Source organism: Motacilla alba, chromosome 1A, assembly GCF_015832195.1.
Source record: "Motacilla alba alba isolate MOTALB_02 chromosome 1A, Motacilla_alba_V1.0_pri, whole genome shotgun sequence".
NCBI lineage: Eukaryota > Metazoa > Chordata > Aves > Passeriformes > Motacillidae > Motacilla > Motacilla alba.
Window position 1 is genome coordinate 13404561 of NC_052031.1, and position 19911 is coordinate 13424471.

General features: G+C 43.5%; 1 protein-coding gene across 8 annotated transcripts in view; it reads right to left on the reverse strand.

Moving 5' to 3' along the window:
- Positions 1–71: 71 nt before the first annotated feature.
- Positions 72–19911, reverse strand: part of SRPK2 (SRSF protein kinase 2) — a 126721-nt gene continuing 106881 nt past the window's right edge. For 4 of the 8 annotated variants that reach the window (XM_038155332.1, XM_038155327.1, XM_038155334.1 and 1 more), the window contains 6 exons: positions 18939–19039; positions 18737–18844; positions 9317–9386; positions 8509–8601; positions 7988–8080; positions 72–1736 (listed from right to left, as the gene is read on the reverse strand). In XM_038155332.1, the coding sequence (XP_038011260.1) occupies positions 1552–1736; positions 7988–8080; positions 8509–8601; positions 9317–9386; positions 18737–18844; positions 18939–19039 (650 nt within the window). In that variant the 3' untranslated portion in view covers positions 72–1551. Of the gene's footprint in view, positions 1737–7987; positions 8081–8508; positions 8602–9300; positions 9387–18736; positions 18845–18938; positions 19040–19911 lie in introns of all 8 variants that reach the window. The other 4 variants (XR_005259139.1, XM_038155329.1, XM_038155328.1 and 1 more) reach the window with 4 other exon arrangements.

A 19911-nucleotide genomic window follows, 5' to 3' on the forward strand; every position in this document is an offset into this window, starting at 1 on the left:
CTCCCGCCCCTCCAGCACCCCCACAGCTGAGTCGTGGCTAGGCAAAGATTCCAATGACCAGCAACACTGTCTGAAAAAACAAAACACTTTAATTAGACAACTGCAAGCACCTCAAACAACTGGTTATTGTTACAGCATGGGGCTATCTTCTCACAATCTAGTTATTGCAAAGGCATGTGAATAAATTTTATATGGACAAAGTCAAGAAAAAAGTGGCACTGTAGTTACATGAAGATCAGGAGTAAGCTTACATTCATCCCACTGACTTCTAAAAGAGGCCCAAACACACCTCCATACTGTACATTCTAAAATCTGTATTGCCTATAAGCTTCAGCCTATGCAGCTTTTTTCCTAGGAAACACATAATTGTTGCGTGCAACTTACAATGGGCAGTCGAATGTCTACGGATGGGAAAGAATAAAGCTAGTGCAATTTGTTTTAGAAACATGTAAAGCTATGAATGGAATGAGCATGATCTTGCTTCTTGGATTAATTTACCCACTGCACTGTAAATATCTGCAGCTATATCCTTCCTTAACTGATGCCAAGCACACACTTTTATTATAAAAGATCAGTAATTCTACACAGAGAGTGGTTCTCATGCTCTACTTTTAATTTTTTTTCTTTTTCTTAAGGTATAGTACAACTTACAGTGCTTATAAAAAGGCAACACCATATGGTACCATGTCTTCACTATCACATTGTAAGGGAAATTGCTATTTTTCTTTTCTTAAAAGCACTTAAAATAGGCAAAAGTTCTAAAAGGGAGTGCTAAATGATAATGCATACTTTATTAGAAAGAAGTCTAGCCTTCCTTTAAAGTGCCGTTTGGGGAATGAAATCCTGTAAACCAGAGCCACTTTGTTTAAAACCCAATGAACAGGAACTGCTACAGAATAGAAAGTTTACACAATTCCTTAAAGCAGTTTAAAGTCCACTACATGCAATTGGTTTGCTATAAAGCTCTCTAAAACTTAGTCGCTTTACTCTGAAATTGAGTCCCCAGTCCCATATTTAAATGGAAATAAACATTTACAGGGTGCATTTACATACACTATAATACAAGAATGACATCCCTTTGCCAGAAGATAAAATTGTACAATTCCTTGCCGTAACTCAGTTCTGACTTGATAAATTTCTTACACTCGTAAATTATATAATATGCATCAGCTAAAATATTTTTTTTTTCATAAATAGTTACAAAACTTGCCAAAACACATGGGGGGAAGTTTCTTTTGTTCAAAAATCTGACATCTGAATGTCACACAACACAAGAAACAATGCTTAAAGACACGTTAAGTGTTTTCTGAAGAAAGTGGGTGAGTAAACTACTAGCTGAGGACAAAAAGACTACCCTTCCCCAAGAACACAGTGCACAAAAAGCAAAATGTCAAACAGTACCTCAAGCAAAATAAAGGTCTGAGGATTGAAGCCAGCTCACGTGTGATCCTGCTAAAGATTTTGTGACAGTCACCATTTAGGTCCAACGCATTGGAAAGTGGTTGCTGGCTTTTTTTTTTTTTTTTTTTTTTAAACAGCTGGAAGATTCTGCTAAGAATTCAGCCACGGATGCCTAAGGCATTCTCCAGCTGAAGCACGTTTCTCTGGGACCATTTCTAGCATGGGGATCAGAAAATCTGTAAACTGTGCAGCATCTTCATGAGGCCAACCATACTTCTCCACAAGCACATCAAAAAGGCTCCAAGGTTTCAACTTGGTAATGTGTCGGAGTTCTCCTGCAAACAGAAATATTGATGGCATTAGAAAAACACCTTGTTACTCGTGTCAGGACTTAATCCCTGTTTCGTTTCTCTCCCACTGTGCGTTCACAGCACCTTGACCGGGCTGGGAATCACTGTTCAGGAAGGGCAGCGCACACCAAGCTTGATCGAGGTCCTCAAAGGATGAGTGTGTTCCATGTCCAAGCCAAAAACTGTTCCTACAGCCATCAGTGCCTTACACCTGGACTCCACTGCTGCTTCCTGCTGCCTTCACTCTCCTGTGCACACAGGCACTCATTCACACTCGTGCTCCCACCATGGCCAAACCACACTGCAGGCCTCTCCCTAATCAGCCAAGGAACCCAAATTTCACAGAATCTGCTCCAGTCCCAAGATGGAGGTCTCAGAAACACAGGTCCTTTCCTCACCATGTGGCATTTGCCAGCAATGCAGCCGAGCACGGATTCATTCCTAACCAAGCCAAGCAGAGGTTTGATGCTCCAGAGATCCTGCTCCATCTCCCAGGAAACACCCCCAGAAAGCCTGGTCTGAGGCTTTCCTGGGAGGGAAGCACCTGCTGCTGCCCAGGCGTCTTTCAAACAACACCAACAAAAATGGTGGCAGCAGCTGCAGGACTGGAGTTCCCCCCAGAGGGGCAACTTCTGCCAACCTGGCGACGTGTCCCAGACCAAAAGGAAGGACGCGAGAACCGTTCTGCCATTCAAACCAGCAACACTATCCAGGTCTGTCCATGGGTCACCCAGCATGATGGGGAAGGCTCTTCAGGTTCCTGCTCCTCCACTGTGCAGGAATGAGGCCCAAAGCCATGAGATGTGCCATGAGGTACGTGGAGAAGGGATTACTGTGGGCACGAGAGGGACAAGCAGCTGCCAGGCCAAAGGACCCTCACTGCTGCCATCAGGAGGGAGCAACACTGAGGTGTCACCTTGTACCACACACAGCCTTTGCAACCCACGCTCTCAATATCCCTCATTTACATGTGGTGTGGCTGCCCCCTCACCATTCAGGATGGCAGTAACAGGGAATTTAAGTATAAATCTGACATGGGACATCCTCCTTGGATGGAGGATGAGAACAGGACCCCACCTTGCAGACAAGTCTACGGGTTTGCTCCTTCCCAAAGCAGAGACATCTCTGGTAACATCTGCCTTCTGACTGTGTCAGACCACAGCCAGAACACCTGTGTGGAGTGCACTTAGACTTTGTAGATCCAGTGCATTTATCACCAACAACCTAATTAATCTATGGCCTCTTGCTGCAACAAACTACACTAGCCATGAATCCATGCATGTGAAAGTTCTTCCTGAATGTAACCAGACTTGAGTGCCTGATCTGTTCTAATCAGTAATTAAGCCCTGCCACAGCCAGCCCCTCTGATCTCTGGGGACAGGTGAAACACAAGGGCAGTTATTTTCCGCTCAATTTCTATACTCTCAATGCGACCCATCTCGAGCATGTGTGTAAGCCAGACAGTCTCCACTGGACACTGCAAAAGCGCTTGAGAGCCCCCTGTGCTGCTTCTGCACTGGGGAGAGTGATGGGGTCTCACCCAGTACTGGAGGCTTCACAAGCTCGCTTCACCACCGGGGATGGGGGCACCCAGGACACACTACTGTAAGCCAGGTGGTTTGTCACTGTGGTGCTTGTCCCCGGCTGTAACCTACCGCCCATAAAATGCCCTCTGACACCAGCTCACAGGCCAGAGTTTCTGCACATCCCTGTGCCTAGGGGAAGTTCCAGGGCAGAGGGGCACGAGAAGTAACCCGTGTCCATCCGACTGCCCCGGGGGCTGAACGTCTCAATGCAAAGGATTAAAAGCCCCAAAGGCTCAGCAGGCCCTGCTTCTGCTGCCCCAGCCCTCAAGAGAATGCAGTGGCTGAAAAAGCAGCTCTCCAGCCGCTGTCACAAAGTCCCCACAAGAGCAAGCGTGCAAACAATCCATCACCCTGGATGTTTCCAGTCCTGCTGGAAACAGCAACTCGAGGGGTGCTGCCTGCAGGGAGGAACGCCAGCAGAGGCACCTTCCACCTTCTGCTTTGTGTGTGAGCACTCCCAGGGCAGGCATGGCCCATCCCTGCCCACAGACACGGGCTCTGCTTGGGGCCCACAGCTGCTCCACACAACAGGAAGGACAGCACACCTTGGAGCAGCACATTCGTTTCCAGGCTCACTCTCAGTCCTTTAAATCTTTGTGCAACCCTGAAATTTAACTGCTGAAAATCTGACATTTTGGAAGGTTTCCAAAAGAGTGCATTTGTGACTGCTTACAAGAACAGGTAGTAAATTATGTAATGGGAATGCATGAAGTCAAATTACTGCCAAAAAGTGATAGAAAAATGACTTGTTACTGACTGCAAGCAAAGAATTATTAGGAAAAAAATCATGTGCATGGTTTCTGCAGCTTCCAGCATTCATGGCAAGGGCTGCTGTAATCATGTACCAAGTAAGGCTCAGCTCTGAGGGAGGGTGACTGTGTGTTCCCATCCAGCACTGTCTTCATCTCTGCACTCACATTTTGTAATTTCCAGCATCTTTCCTCTCTCAGATCTCACAAGGTAAGATTGCACGATGAGGCTCCTGCGCCACAGTGGAAGAAGAGTTCTTGCTGTTTGAGTACTCCTCACTTTGTGACTGCTCATGCTAAGGCCAGCACAATACTCAGTAGTTTTCCTGCTAAGGAACAAACTCTTTTAGCACTATGGCTGAAGTTTTCCACAAGAAATTCTGTGAAGATTGTACAAGCACTTAAAAAGATAGGATACAGTAAAAAGTATCTGTGTGAGGGCCACGCTTAAACTAATGCTTCAGTTTTCAGTAAGGATCATGATGCTAACTATGGAACCAAAATAAGGTAAGTGAAAGAAAATAAACACCACTTAAGTGGACACAAAGTGTTAGAAATAATTTTCATGTGGGTCCTTCTCATTTCCATCTTAAGCGTGAGAAGAGCACAGAAAATGGAGGTGTCTGCCAACACGTATTTCCACCTAGTTCAAGATGTTTGTACCATGTAGCTGGAGAAGAGCAAGGCCGTGCCTCTATTTAAGGGAGAAATTTAAAAAGCACAAGCCCCACCAGTCTGACACCATCTGCATTCAGGGCATTAGCAGGAATTTTCAAAGAAGTGCTAAAAATGTAATACGGAGAGCTTCCTCAGAGAAGCTCTTTATTTGGATTTTTGACAGTGAAGCACACAGGAGATAATCTGCAGAGGACAACGGAGTTGTCAGAGCTGTAAAACTCCAGCTGCCAAAGCAGAGGCAGCAATGATCCCTCTGAAAAAGGAAATGTTAAGCCAGGAGGAAATTACTAAAAAAAATTTCTGAAGGACCAGGGGAGAAAAATGCTATTTAAAGCTGTCTCTGCTGACCATAATACAAAAAAAACCACAGCTAGTCTATAAAATTTGTCAAAGACAAATTTAAGATGTGTCACCAGGCAAGAGGAGGATGGATTATTGAACAGTGAGACATGGATGATGTGAAGAACTGGGCAAGCAGCAATGGGATATAATCTGCTGCTACACATCTATGACACGATCCCCGGAACTAATTCAAGGACTGGCGGTGCAGCAGGTGGAAGTGAGGAACATGGAGGGAGCCCTCCCTCCCTTCCAGGACATCACAATGAGTGCTTCTCATTGTTCAGCTTCCAAAGGGCAAAGCCAGCACCTGGCCAGCATCTCGCACAGGTTTAGCTCACAGGAAACAGGACGAGCAAATACCAGAAGAAAAATAGAAGGGACCGTGGTGTCTAGGAATAACAAAAGGATTTTATGTTTTAATGCCAAAACATATTAATAATTTTTACAGTCAAAACAGCTTCCATGAAGACACTGAAGAAAAGGACTCCCTGGAGTCCTTTACCGGGCTCAGTCAAGATGAGACTTTATAAAAACATGTGAGCATTTGTGTTATAGTATAAAAAGTAACTTAAAAATGCTTTTCCTCTTTTAAATGCATCCTCCTATTTAAATGTCTAAAAGTGCTTCAGGCAATTACTGAGAAAGGACTTGATTCTCTAAACTCCTTAAGTTACTAGCATCTTTCTTTTTGTGCCTGGGACTCCAGTAGCACAACTGAGATGTTTAAAGCATCTCTCCGAGATCAAACTTACTCATGGACAGGAGCAAACCTCAAAGTGATTTTCACCCAAGACTGATGTTTTGAAACAGGAGCTCAACACCAAGATTTCTAAGCCTGCCCTTAGACCACAAATAGAAATTCTCCCAAGAGCCTCAGGCCTGCACCACGAAGCTTGTGATCTGCAGTGCTCAAGCCACAAGCAGAGTACAAAATGTAGCAGCTCGCTGGACAACTCTGAAGCCTACCTCTCATACCCTGCCAGCCCACCACACACAAATCCCAGCTGGGGACACCAGAGGCTGGCAGTACTGGGGTGGCCAGGAAAAGGAAAAGGGTGCCTGATGCAAAGAAAAGATGCTCAAGGAAGCAGGACACTTGGCACCTCCAGTTTTGTTCCACAAAACACTTCAGCTTCCCCAACTTGCAACAGCAGAATAACTGGTATGATCTGAACAAGCAGCTTGGTTTGTTACTCCTTTGTCTTGCATTTGAGATTCTCTGGTTTAAGCAGAAACAGGTGGGATCCAAGTCTACTTAACCTTCCACAGCAAACTTGCACTTATATGTTGTGTGGTTGGTGAACCAAGCCTTTAATCCTACCTTAAACCCCACCCTGAGGATGTAAGAGGCACTCCCAGTGCCTCTGAGGAATGTCACTGACATTCACGCCCAGAGGACAACAGTGACACTCTGCAGCTGAAGATGCTCATGGAAGCACCAGACACTCTCCACATCACAGGAATTTTACAAACTGCCCTCTCCTGTGCACTGCCAACACTGCAATTACTGAGTGACAACACTGCCGGGTCATTTTACAGCTCTGTCACATCATTAGAAAATGCCAAGCTGCCTGCTGTAAGGTGTAAAGTAGGAATGTGAGACACTCCAGCAGCTGCAGTGCCTGTCTGGAGGTGCTGCAGGGTATCTCATGCCCAGCCCTCTCACTGATTTATACATCTCCAGAGCTGTGGGCCTCGAGTTTGTACGTCTCAGTTCCCAGGAGACTGTCTGAAGCCCGCTGATACAGGCCCTCTCTCTGCCCCCCGAGGCAGCAGCTCCTGGAGCTCACTGCCTGCTGTGCAGGAAGCACTTGCTTTAAAGCCATCCTCTGCAAATTTCACTGCCTTTCCCCCAGCTCTCACATGGCGAGTGCTGGCAAACAGCAGCCCTCTCTTCAGCTTATCCACTGACTTCCTGATTACGTAAACCTTATTCCACATCAAAAGCCCCAGGAATTTCAGCCTCCCCCAAAGGGCAGCTGCTCTCTCCTGGATCATCACTGCTGCCCCTCTCTGCACTGCAACGCCATTAGCAGCCTCCTTCAGGACACGGAGGCACGGGAGTCCCTGCTGTAGCAGGAATATCCAGCACAGAGCAGGGGAGAGGGTGAATCACTGCTGGGAGGGCATGGGAGGCTGAATCACTGATTGTGTTCAGCCTCACAACCCCGAGCTCCAGAGCCGCCGGCTCAGCCCCCGGACCTGACACCTCACTGCAGCTGCTGGGCAGCCACGGGCAGGGCAATCCCCCGCTCTGGTCAGCAGCAAACTGCCCTCCCCAGCTGTGGCTGACAGCCACGGATGCCCCCGACAGACCCTGTCCCTCCACACAGCACGGGCTGTCCCCTAACCGAGGGGATGGAACACACCTGAGGCATCACCACGTCCCCCATGAGTCAAAACCTGCCTTGAAGAGCAGCCTGGGCCGAGTTCCATCTGCTCTGCCTGCTCCCTGGGTGTGACAGCAGCCACACTCAGCTCAGTGTCCAGGTATTCCCCTCCTGCCTCTCTCATTCCTTACCAGCAGCACCTGCTGGACCCTAGCTAGGATCCAAAGCTGCTGACAGATGATTTTTCACCACATTACGAGCTATGCATCACTTGAGTCCTCACACGTACAGGAACATTAGACAACAGATTCACACGGACACTTGTTAACATCCACACTTTGCTGAGTACATCCCCAAATGAATTTTAAATGAAATACTGAAATGAACATCTCAAATTGGGGCTTTTCCCAGAAAGCCAAGTTTACATCACAGTTCTTCTTTAGTGAGTGCTCTCCATTTAAATGGATCTATTTCTTCAGTACCCGTAAATGAACATATTCTCCTTTTGGATAGTATTATGCTTTAAATTAGTGTTGCGTAAATACCGTTACCTTTTTTGGTGAAAAACTCCTTGGAATATTTCCCCAACATAGCGTATTTTCGAGGGATTTTTCCCAGCAGTTCAATGATCAATGCTATGTGGTCTGCATTGGAGAACATTGCCAGCAAAACAGAAACATACAACAGTTTAATCAGTACATTGCATGCACACACTAACACTGGCCCGGTACAGACAGAAATAGATTGATCCTGGTGAAAAACACACGTGCACACTGCTCTCAGTGGCTACTCTGGAAAGATGCTTCCAGCAAAACTTCCTTCTCAAAACAATGAGTGTCAGCCGCCACCAACAAGTTTTGTCATGTAATTTAAAATGTGCCAATAGTTCTTTTTCAGAACGTTTGGGCAAAAAAAAAAATTTGTCAGAGATTCCTGGGAATTTTGCTTTTCAAAATAGAAAATTTTGTTGTGTGATTTCAGGAAATGCTCCTCGCTGGGACACGATACAACCAGCAACAGCAATTCCACTTCTGTCTGCATCACGGCACCTTTCAAAAAGAAGAGGTACTACCTCTGCGATTGAAGAATTCCCGAGAATATTTTCCAGATAGAGCAAAGTGCCTTGGGATATTGCCTAGCAGCTCTATGATGTGTGCTATGTGGTCTATGAGGGAGAGAAAAAAAGGATACGGGAGTGGAAGGGGCAGGGAAAGGATGGGATAAAAAAGAAGAGGAAAGAAACTGGAATTAGTAAAAAATCAGAAATAGTTTCAAATCAACAATGTTTGCAGCAAATCCATGCAGAGGTTTCCAGGATCAGCAGAGCTCTGGCATCATTAGTAGCATTTAGGAACAATGAATGATGCCCACATTACCACTGCAAAGAGCATTTACAAGCAAACAAGCATGAAAATGGACAGGTATACAGATGGAAGCAGGAGTTAACTCTGATTTAAAAAAAATAATTAGTAATTGCCTAATACAAATAAAAATACACAATGTAAACATTATTCCAGTGTCACTCTTGTAAAGAGAATATAGAATAAAGTTCAAATTTGTCGTTTCTTTTCTAAACTAAAATGTTGTTATTTTCAATCAGGTTTCCACACATATGCAATCTTACAAGAAGGGCAGTTTAATTCCTTCAGGCAGTTGTTAAGTAGATGAATATCTGCAGAAGGGTGTTTTTGCCCACCCACTGCTAGTGGTGGAACTTAAAACTAAAAAGAAAAAAAATCATATTTATATTCTGAAAACAACGTGTATGAACAGTTCTACTCAAATACAAAACTTAAACTCCACTGTAACCTCACTGGAAATTTAAGAGAAGGTGTATGAAAATATGAAGAAACTCTTACAATACCTCACAAGAGTCATACCTTCATCCCTGGAATAGTCTTCACCAGAGTGGGGTTCAAACAAGTAATCTCCAGTCGCTAGCTCAAACGCCTACAACGCAACAGACACAGTCAAGGGTGCTGCACAAGCAACGCTCTCCATCCTAAGATGTCAGCACATCAGCACAGCTACCTCAGAAACCACAGGGAATTCACACTCAAAGCTTGATCCCGTGACTGCATCTACAACTGAGGAGCAGCCACTTACCTGGGGACATCATTCCTGCAGAGCAGCAGCAGCAGCACGAACCCCGGCTCTGCAGAGAGCCCATGCCCAGCCCCACCCCCAGGCACTGCTGCCCATCTGGGCGGGATGAAGGAAGGAATTCACACAGGGCTGGAGAGCAGCCCCTCTCTGCAGGCCCTGGGAGCCCTGGCAGGGCTGCCCCGCTCCCAGCAGCTCCCGAGGGAGCCAGCCTGAACCACAGCCTCACCCACTCGAGTGCAGTGGGCTGGTTGTGGACACATCAGCTATTTCTAAACATGTAACAGGAGCTACACATGTATCTGAAGGGTATTTACCTGTCAGGCTGCATGCTGGACGCTGAACTAAAAAAGTCTGAATCACAAATAAAATCCTTTTATGACTATAACTAATCACTTGAATTAGCTTCTTTGATGACTCTAAATCTGAAAGTTTTTTTTAAATACTTCAATGGTGGGAGTTAATGGTGAGATAGATACTGATGGGGAATCCAGAACAGACACTAGGACATCAGATCTCCTCAGGGCAGGCAACCCTGCTAACCCTGTGTTAGGTGAGGGCAAAACTGACTTCCTCTGTATGGATGTAATGAATATGAAAAGCTGCAAAGCTCTGAAGCACCTATGAGAGCCCCTACTTGCATCCAGACATGGATTCATCTGGTCTAATTTGTTAAACTATTCTCTCTCAGCTCTGGCTCACCAATTGCCCAAGCAGCCACAGGAATCTAATTCTTTCCAGGTGGCTTAAACATCAAACTATTTTCCATGTCCAAGACATGGGAAAACATCTGATCCAGAAAAGCATTCCAAAAATGAGGCAGAGCTTCCTAGCACAATTCTAGGATGGGATTCCACTCCATTAGAACATTTACTACAAAATACTTGTCTCCTGAAAATAGACACTTCTCTGTTCCAATTTATAAACTGGAGTTGTTAAATCACCTGTAAATTTAGCCTATTTATGAGCACTTGGCTTCTTCAAGCTGTGAACTGCAGTGTCATCCAAGTGGGCTACAGCCAACATAACTCACTGCAATCACACATAGCAGCCAAGAAAATGAGAACACCCCTTGTTGACATTTCTGCTGATCCTATGAACAGGCCTTTCACTTCTAAAGTTACTATCAGTAATAAACAGTCATTCACTACCTTTCTTATTCCACTCTCAGCTCAGGATTGACAGTTTGCATTTTACAGCTGAAAAAAACCTGAAGGACTTCATAAAATACCAGGTTTCTACACTGAAATAAATGTTAAGAGCAGCCAGAAGTGATCACTGGGATAGATCTCTAAACACACCACAGTTACTCTCCTGAGATGACACAGAGAAGACCCAAGTGTCCTCTCTGTATCTCATGGCAATGTATTTATTCATAGGAAGAGCTGGACCAGCTTTCCCAGGAGAGCACACACCAATGGGGCGGATTCCCAAGGACATGGAGAACTCTCTGCTATTACACACAGATCCCTGGAGAAGAATGGAGATGTAGCTGAATTTAGCCACAAGGGCAGACTACACAAGAATATAGTTTCTGTCCATAAAATGCAGTATTAATAGCTCAGTATGGCTGTGTGGGACTAAAAAGATTAAACTGAAAAACTGTGAAAACTGTTCATAGAGAAGCACAAGAGGTAAGCAAACTGCTGTGATTCTCTGAATTTCAGATCAGTTTGTGTATTGCAAGAGCTGAAAACTCCCATAGATTTGGGATATTTTTTTTGTATACCACCCTCCTGCTGAACAATAACTACAGCTTTTGAAAACGACAATGATACTTCTCTTTTCCTTTTTGTACAGCTCTGACTCCATGCCCAGGATGGGCTGGGGCCACAGCACTTCAAACATTTCATTTTCTGACTCTTCCTAAAGGACTCTAAGAACAAAACCACTTCTGACTCAGATGCACACAAGGACAGCCCAGAGGCAGGTGCTGGGGTAAGTATTTGTGATGATGGTTCTTAGCATCCATGGAAGACAATGTCTCACAGGTTCATCTCTGGCAACCTGGTAGTATGTTCCCAGCTACTTTCAGGACAGACTGGCTACACAGGGCAAGATAAATGAAATTAATTTGTCCTCGTGTAAAAAATAATAAAACCCAGACCAAGGTTTTTATCATAAAGAATCAGCACCAGAGATACATTAATAAACACATAAATAGCCGTAAGAAGGACAAACACATCTCTGGGCTGTATCAGAGTTTTTCTGCTCTTTACACCTCTGTCCCAAGGGGTGGTGCACTGGTGCACATGCTGTTATGGAGTGGGAGCCACTGGAAGAGCAGATCTCTGCTGCTGCAGACTGAGAGCCACAGCTCTGGCTGTGGAACCACTGCTGCTCTGGGCTTCCTGGGCATTCTCAGCACTTGCCCACACTTCACACCCACCTGCAGGCACACACAACCCCCCAGACCCCCTAAGGGAGGTCACTGACACGCTATGGTGACACAAGGAGACCCAGACCCCAAGGGCAGCACAGTGACCATGGGTCTGGTCTGCCCAGCTGTGACCACCAGTGTGACAGTGACCCTGGCAGAGTGGGGAAAGGCCAGGGAGGACCTGAGGCACTGGGGGGCTCAGCAGAGGATGCAGGAGGGGAGGCTGGCAGGGCTGGGTTTGCTCAGGTGGGAGAAGGGATTCAATACCTGCACTCCATTGCCTGAAGGCAACAGTGGAGGAAAAAAAGTCACACTCTCCCCAATGAAAGGACAACAGAGGCAGCAAGATGGGAATTTCCAATCCAACGTGAGGAAAAAAAATCTTTGGTGAGACTGCCTGAGTACTGGAACAAGCTGCTCAGAAAGGCTGTGGAAATGCCATTCTTACAGGTACATCCTGAGGTATGTACCCCTCAACTGGACATGGCTCTGAGTGACCTCATCTACCTTTGACAACAACCCTTGTTCAAGAGGGAGGCAGATACAGGAGATCACTTTAAACCTAAATTTGTCAATAATTTCCATGATGCTACAAATACAGACTAACTATATTTACTTACTTTCCCTTTGAAAGTAATAATTTCTAAAAACAAGTTTCTTGACAGAAATTCCAACCTTAAAATACCATGATTTTTTTACTTAATGTTGACATTTACCTCAAGACAAGTCAGCCTTTCATTTATTACTTAGAGATAAAAAATTAGATACATCACACTCAACATATGGCACAGAAGCCCAAGGCAACCATCCATCTTTACTGAGTGTTCTGGCAATTTCTATTTACCACTTTCCTAAGGTTCTCACAGAAAACCAGTCTAGACTGCTTTTCTCCATCTGCAGATGGTGAACCTTTCAGATAAATGGTTACACTGCTGTTTTACAGGCTCTGAAGAGGCTCTATTTCTTTCCTGCCACACGACTGTATGTGAACCTAGCACAGTACAGCACTGGTGGCACTGCTGCATAATGGACCCATATCTAGACACACAATTGGAAATAGCTACATTTTCACTGTGTGACAGCTGTGCACTCAATCTGGAGATTGAAAAATGGATGCATGCCTAGGGAAACTCTCTGGGAGAGGACTGGAAGAACAATTCACTTGGACTGCATCAGCCTCCCTGAATTGAAGCCCCAGCTGAAAAAGAACAACAAGCTATAGGCCAGAATTATTATTTTGACAGATGAGATGCAGCTCTTGGCCAGAGCTTCTCTGCCCCAGCTGAAGAGATGTGAATGTGAAGACTGTAACTGCTTTAAAAACAGGCTTGGTTTTAAGAACACTGTTCCACAGGTCACTGGGAGCACAGAAAGATCAGAAAGCTTCCTGAGATACACACACCAGCTGACAGTTTGTTCTCCCATGGACATCTCCCTCTGAAGAGCCAGCCAATGGGAAGAGTATGAAAGGCATTTTGCATGGTTACTGCTTGGTAAGAAAGGCCAAATATACAAAACAGAGACTTGCATGGGATGCCTGGAAAGGAAACAGGGTTATTTTATTTGCTGTACTCCAATCTTGGAATCAGGCATACTGAGTGGTAGTTTTGGAAAGTCAGCTCCTCTGGGAAATCATTTTCTTTTGAGTGTTTCAGGTTGTCCACCCACCACCTTCAAAAAAGGTGTACAGCAAGTAATAACAGCATTCTGTACTGATTCTGCCTACTGAAAAATACGTGCATAGCAACTTCAGCTTTTTCTCCCCTCAAAAGTACATTTTTGATTTTCAATTTTTCCTCAAAATACTGCTTCTATGCAGACTGAGGCTTGTCATCACACCTTTGGTATGTGCCACTCACACATACTGACATGATGATACTCACGATCCCATGGAGACATGATCATTTTTTTCCCTGCTTACAACAGTGAAGAGTAGTTAAGGACAGCTCCCCTCTCCTTTCCACGTTGGAGAACAGCATACAAAGAAATAAACTGGGGGCACAAGCCTGCAATGCACCCACAGGCACTTGCATGTAGGTTTAATTTTAACATAACTTACAATATCCTGTTCATTCTCCATTCTGTTCCTCTGAGTTCTCTCACATGAACAGAAATGCCCATGAATAATCCCCACTGCTGTAAACTTGCTTGCCTTGTAGAAGCACGTCCTTTGTTCTGAAAGCTCTTTGCCTGTCCCCTTTCCATCACAGCTCGCAGTGTTTTCTTTCATCATCTGTATTCTCTTTGGGCAGATAAAATACCAAGCACAATTTTCACCTTCTCTGACTTCCTGCTGATCTACAGCTGTCATCTGTATGCCAGGTCTTATTACAAAGAGAGGATATTGCAGGAATCACAACTCTCCACAGAAGACACCTCAGAAAAGTGTTAAAAACTTTAAAAGCCTTGTTCATGTCCCAGCCTGTGACACAGCCACCTCTTCCCAGCAGCTCAAACCAAAGGTAATGAGCAAAAGTCAGATGATGAGACTTCAGGTGCTTTTCCTGTCTCCAATCCAAGGAACAAGGCAAAGCAGTGGAATCATGGTGCTTGCAGTCATTTCCAGAAGCAATACAAAAGGATGCTGTCTGCCAGCACTGACTCCCTCATCTTGCCAGGATTTCTTGGCAGCAGCACTGGAGTACTGTGTTCTGTGTTTTCTGGGATTTAGGAAATGCTAAATCACTCAGAGTCTGTTCAGTTTCTGCTCTAAAGAAAGCAACCTGCTCAATACTGTTAATGTGGAAATTCAAACCAATACAACTAAATCACCAAGAATGTTTTCAATCCTGTCAAAGGTACTGCTGCCTCCAAATCTATTCCCTTTTCTGGGTGAAAATGAGAGATGCACCTCCCTGCTGGCAGAATTTAATTAGGGCTTAGTACAGGAAGGGAACATCTTCTAGAATTTAGTAAATGTGGAGAGACTCCCAGCATACAGCTCTCCGTGAGAACAGCTGAGTATTCCACTTAAACAGGTCACAATATTATAAGAAAAATAAAAGGGCACTGTACAATTTCCTTAACCAAACTCATGCACGTCCAGCAAATGACAGCATCATTCCAACCAATATCACCAAAGTCTAGAGAAAAAAAATGTTAAGTTACACTTTGTGGAATTCTTTGCCAAGCACCGAACAAGCAAACAACTCCACCATGGTCTGCAAAAGCCCAGACATCCAACCTCTTTCACAGCACTTCATGCATGCACTGCACTGATTATAAGCCTCCAAAGATATGCACCATCCTCTTTCTTCCCTTCCTTCCTTTGTTTTTTTCTGAGCAACTCAGATCATCTGAGCAGGGGACTGGTACTGGTCTGAGGGTATTCACATTCATCCTTTAAACCTGATTCAAAGAAGTTTGGGGCACAAGAACTGAGCCACGCCAGACTATCTAAAATTAGAAGATTCAGCTCACAGGCTGCTGACTTACAATGCTACTTATTCACTGACATAACACCAAAGAAACAGCACTGCAAGATTATTAGCACTGAGTTATTTTGCCCTCTTTTGCTGTTTGGGTAGAGCCCTTACATGGCTCTGCTTACATACACTCCCAGCACAAGCAATCCTGATCAGAAACTGGCTAGTCCCATACTAAAGTACATACAAACAAAACAGGATTTTTCTTTCCTGGAAGCTGCATCAAAACCATCAAGCTCGTGGCTAGACAAAGCCATCCCAAACCAACTGAGCCCAGGTAAGGAATGCTCTCCATCCACACACAACATACCATGCCCCAGAAGATTCCTAAGGGGATATTCTGGAAGTTGCTGTGCACACAGGAACACAGATGCTTTGCATGCTCAGGACCTGTTTATCAGAGGCCTTGTTTAAAAACCTCATCTTCATCCTTATTATTAAAGGCTGTGTAAAATGGACTGGCAAATGGTATGATGGAAAAAGACATTCTACTGCTGCTGAGATAAAACACAATCTTCTGTGCTTAACACACTTCATGCCATAAATACAAGCCAATACAAGAACCAGTAGCTGGGCTACTCGTGGTCAGTGCTACCCTCAGTGAGCAAGATTATTTCATTAGCAAGCAAAATGCAGTGAAAACCTTAGGCTCAAATGGAGATCTATAAAGCACAAGACCAAGTTAAGACCCCAGGTGAATCCTGGTACCAAGCATTCCAAGTCATTCTTCATATAATTCAGGACACAAAGATTTGTGAGTCTGATATACAGATAAATCTCTGACACAGAAACCCTACAGACACTAAGTTCCAAGAAAGGCCTTTTTTTTCTGTTTTTTAAATGGAGATGTAAGCGAGAATATCTGACACAGTAGTGGATACAAAATACATGGAGAAAATCATCTACTTTGCAAGCTAAGCAGTGTTCATATGTGCTTGGTGCCGTCACATTAGGTAAAGTATGGATGGATGGAAGCTTGCCAAGGAAAAAGTAATGGAAATACTGCTGGACCACTCATTTTGCACAATACTGCTTCCAAAAATGCCCTTAATGACTCAGGACTTGTACAAGCAAAGTTGCCTCTGCTCTCCTTTGGGAGTCCTGGACATCAAGGCTAGCAGAGTATCTGAGCTGCATTTTAGCTGAAAATAAACACCACCTGTGCCAGCAGACAATCCCTTTGAAAACACAGTAATCATGGAACAGAGTGAGCTAAATATGAAACAAGAGCAAGATAACCTAGAAGGGCATTTTCTGAACCAAATCTAGGTACAACAAGGAAACCAACCTTGAGTAAGCAAGTGGGGCTGTAGAGGCATTAAAACACTTTGGCACCACGCAGTTCTTGACTGCCTTAGGGATTGGAAAGGTTCACATCATAATTTCCAAAGACAGCCTAAATAAACTGGGGAGCTTGCAGTTCCACATCAGGAATGCTCTCCTGGCTGTTAATCTCTATTACAAGTCCTCTGCAGAAAGAGGTATTAAGGCCTTCAAGGCAATCCCTACCTCAGAGCTGTTTTCCATCCGACACAGGATCAGCATCCCCAATGCTCTGACCCATTTTCTCAGCCACACAGCAATGCAAACAGATTCTAGGGGTTTTCAAATGATGAATTTTTTCTATGAGCTTGAGAGGTTGCTCTCTATTTTTTAACTCACTATACCATGATGACAACTGTATTCAACAATTGAATGTAAGTGCTGTAATGTTCTAAAATTTCTACTGCATTTCTTAAGGACAAAAACCTAAAGATTGTGACAGAAGACAGAATTACAGCACTTCTGCCTCAAATGCTTAACTATCTGCAAGGCTTACATAACAAAAAAGCTGTAGTACATTTTTCTCTTTAAAATAATGAAATTTCATACATAATTGTGAATCTGAGTTAAGATACCTCCAGTGGCAGTGATGCTTTAGGCCTTTTTCTTTCCCTGAGTTTGAAGAAAGCAGTAACACTTACATAACATAGAGGAGAAGTTGTAATAGGCCGGGCAACCCCAAGTACTGCAAGAATATTATATTCCTTAGGTGTGATATTGCTATTTAGCAGCCCACTATCTTTAAATACAGTTCTAGGTAGACCTCAGCCTGCTTTATGTGCCTTTAGCTTTAAGACTAAAAGACCATATAAGACTACAAAATTAGCAAGGACAGGTACAACTTAAAGATGAATGTAGGGCATCCAATAAAATAAAAGGTTATCGAGTTCAACTGAGGTTTACAAAATACTAGGTAAAAGAAGAAGTCTCTATAATGACTTTGTAGTTAGTTAAGAGAAGAATAAGTTAAGGAATTAAAGAACAAACTGTGGAATATTTTATATGCTTTGTTTTCAATGTAATAGAAAAATTCTCCATTTTGACCCCAAATAGAAGAGTAATTTGGGAAATGGATGGGTTTGCTGTGTACTAAAGAAAAAGCTAGTATTAAACTCCAGAGCAGACACACTTAAATTTCACTTATGGGTTAGCTACCTCCAATACATGGCCTGCTGAACTTGTAATATCTGTAGGATTTTATGTTCCTTTCAATCCTCCTCCTCCTCTCCCTCCAAGCTGTGTAATTCTTCTCATCACCCACGCCTGCAAACTGTGTCTAGTATTTGAGTCTTCTTCTCCTCCTCCTCCTCCTCCTCACACACTTACTCTTATCAGACATGTATTTGTAAAATATAAAGATTTTATTAAGTTTTCACTTTTAAAATAGGCAAAGGTATTTCTAAATTTGTTTTTATGGATATACATACTATCTTAAAGCAGAAGATGCATGCAGCTTGTTCATCCTCAAAGAGATATGATTAAGTTTTCACTTTTTCTGTTCTATAAAGACTCTTAAAAAGCTGTAATTTCAGTTGTGTTAAAACTAATTCCACAGAAGGTTACCACATATTTTACGCCAATAAACTGAATTCCCTCTCTTGAAAGTTTAGAACCAAGCCTAATCCAATCCATGTTTTCACTGCACTTGGCACCAGTTTAAAGTATTTCACTACTTTGCTACTTCACACAAGAAAAGGGAATGCAATCACAGGTAACAGTAGCCCAGGTTCTAACTCTGGAATGAAACAAACAGTTGCACTCTGTCAGTTACATTTTGTCATTTCTGAAAAGACATATATTTTCTCTCTAAACTTGCATGTTTCTGACTACAAGTTTAAAATGCATCACATGAAAATTAGATGTGCTCTCCAAAATATTTCCTTTTGATTAAGAAGGCTTGAGAAATTGAAAGAAAGGGAAGAAATCATCAGCAGCTGTCTGATACAGCATCATTTATGATAATGTATTTGTGTCAAAACGTCAGAAACATCCCCATCAGGTTTCCTGACTAAATAAACAACTGGTTTAGGAGCTTTACTCTTGTAAAATACACATTGCATTGTTCTTACCATACATGCTGTACTCCAGATATCAGCAGGTGTACTGTAACCTGCTCCTATTAAAACCTCTATGGATCTGTACTGTCTTGTCTGGATGTCTTCTGTGAAGTGTTTGTGCTAAAACAGAAAGAACCACATTAATGGAAAAAAAAAGACTTTAAAAAGACCTGTTCTAAATAGGGAACAGCTAAAATGATGTAGTTACACTTACCACCCAGCAGGCATTCCCCAGGTCAGCAATTTTAACTCTAATTTTATCTGCATTTCTTGGGTCCAGTGGATTCACCAGTAAGTCAGCAGCACGAGTTTTTGCTAACACAAGCAAAATGCAGAACAGTTAGTAAGTTCAGCCCACTAACTCTAAGCAGTTTTGCCTTGACACTTTGTTCAACATTGTCATACACTGAATACGTGAAAATAATCCACTGAATGTTACAAGAAACTAAAGAAACATGAATAAGATTTCTTCCCCTGATTTCTAAATACCCTTATACATTTCGAGCGCAACTTTTTGGCATTTTTTTAGCTGCCAAATGACTATTACTACAATAACCAGAGGAGCTTCTAAGCAAAACCAGTGTATGTTTCCCAGAACAGATTCAGGCAGAAAATGTGAAAACTCTGGCTCCAAGAACTCACCCACTACACATATGAAAGATATGTTCTTGGAACAGTTTGGTTGAGAAAATAAATCCTGTACTTCCATGCCTGGCTACAGTAAATAAAATCTGGCTGGATTCTTCCTTTTTTTTTTCTTTTTTTTTTTTTTTTGTTTTGTTTTGGTTTTTGAATGTCCTATCTGCATCCTTTATGATCCAGACTAAAAAGGCAGAACTTTAATCTGATTAATCTTGCAATCTTTAGAGGCTCTTGGGACACTGAAACCTTAACAGCACCAGTAGAGGTGCTGCTTTTCTCTGACATTCCACCTGCTAGTTCCTAAACTGGGAAGAAAGCAGATGACTTGAAGGCAGAAGACAGAAGCAGGTATCACAAATCACGGGGAAGCACAGCACTGGTCTCTGTTTCCTTGTGCCAAAGCTGCAAGGTGTAAATTGGAAACTGAAGGTAAGATAAGAAAGAGGTACTAGACCCAAAAAGCACTTGTGACTGCAGTGACCTGATAAACTGGTGAAAGCCTTGGAAGAGGAAATACACCAGACATGGGACAAGGAATACTGGAT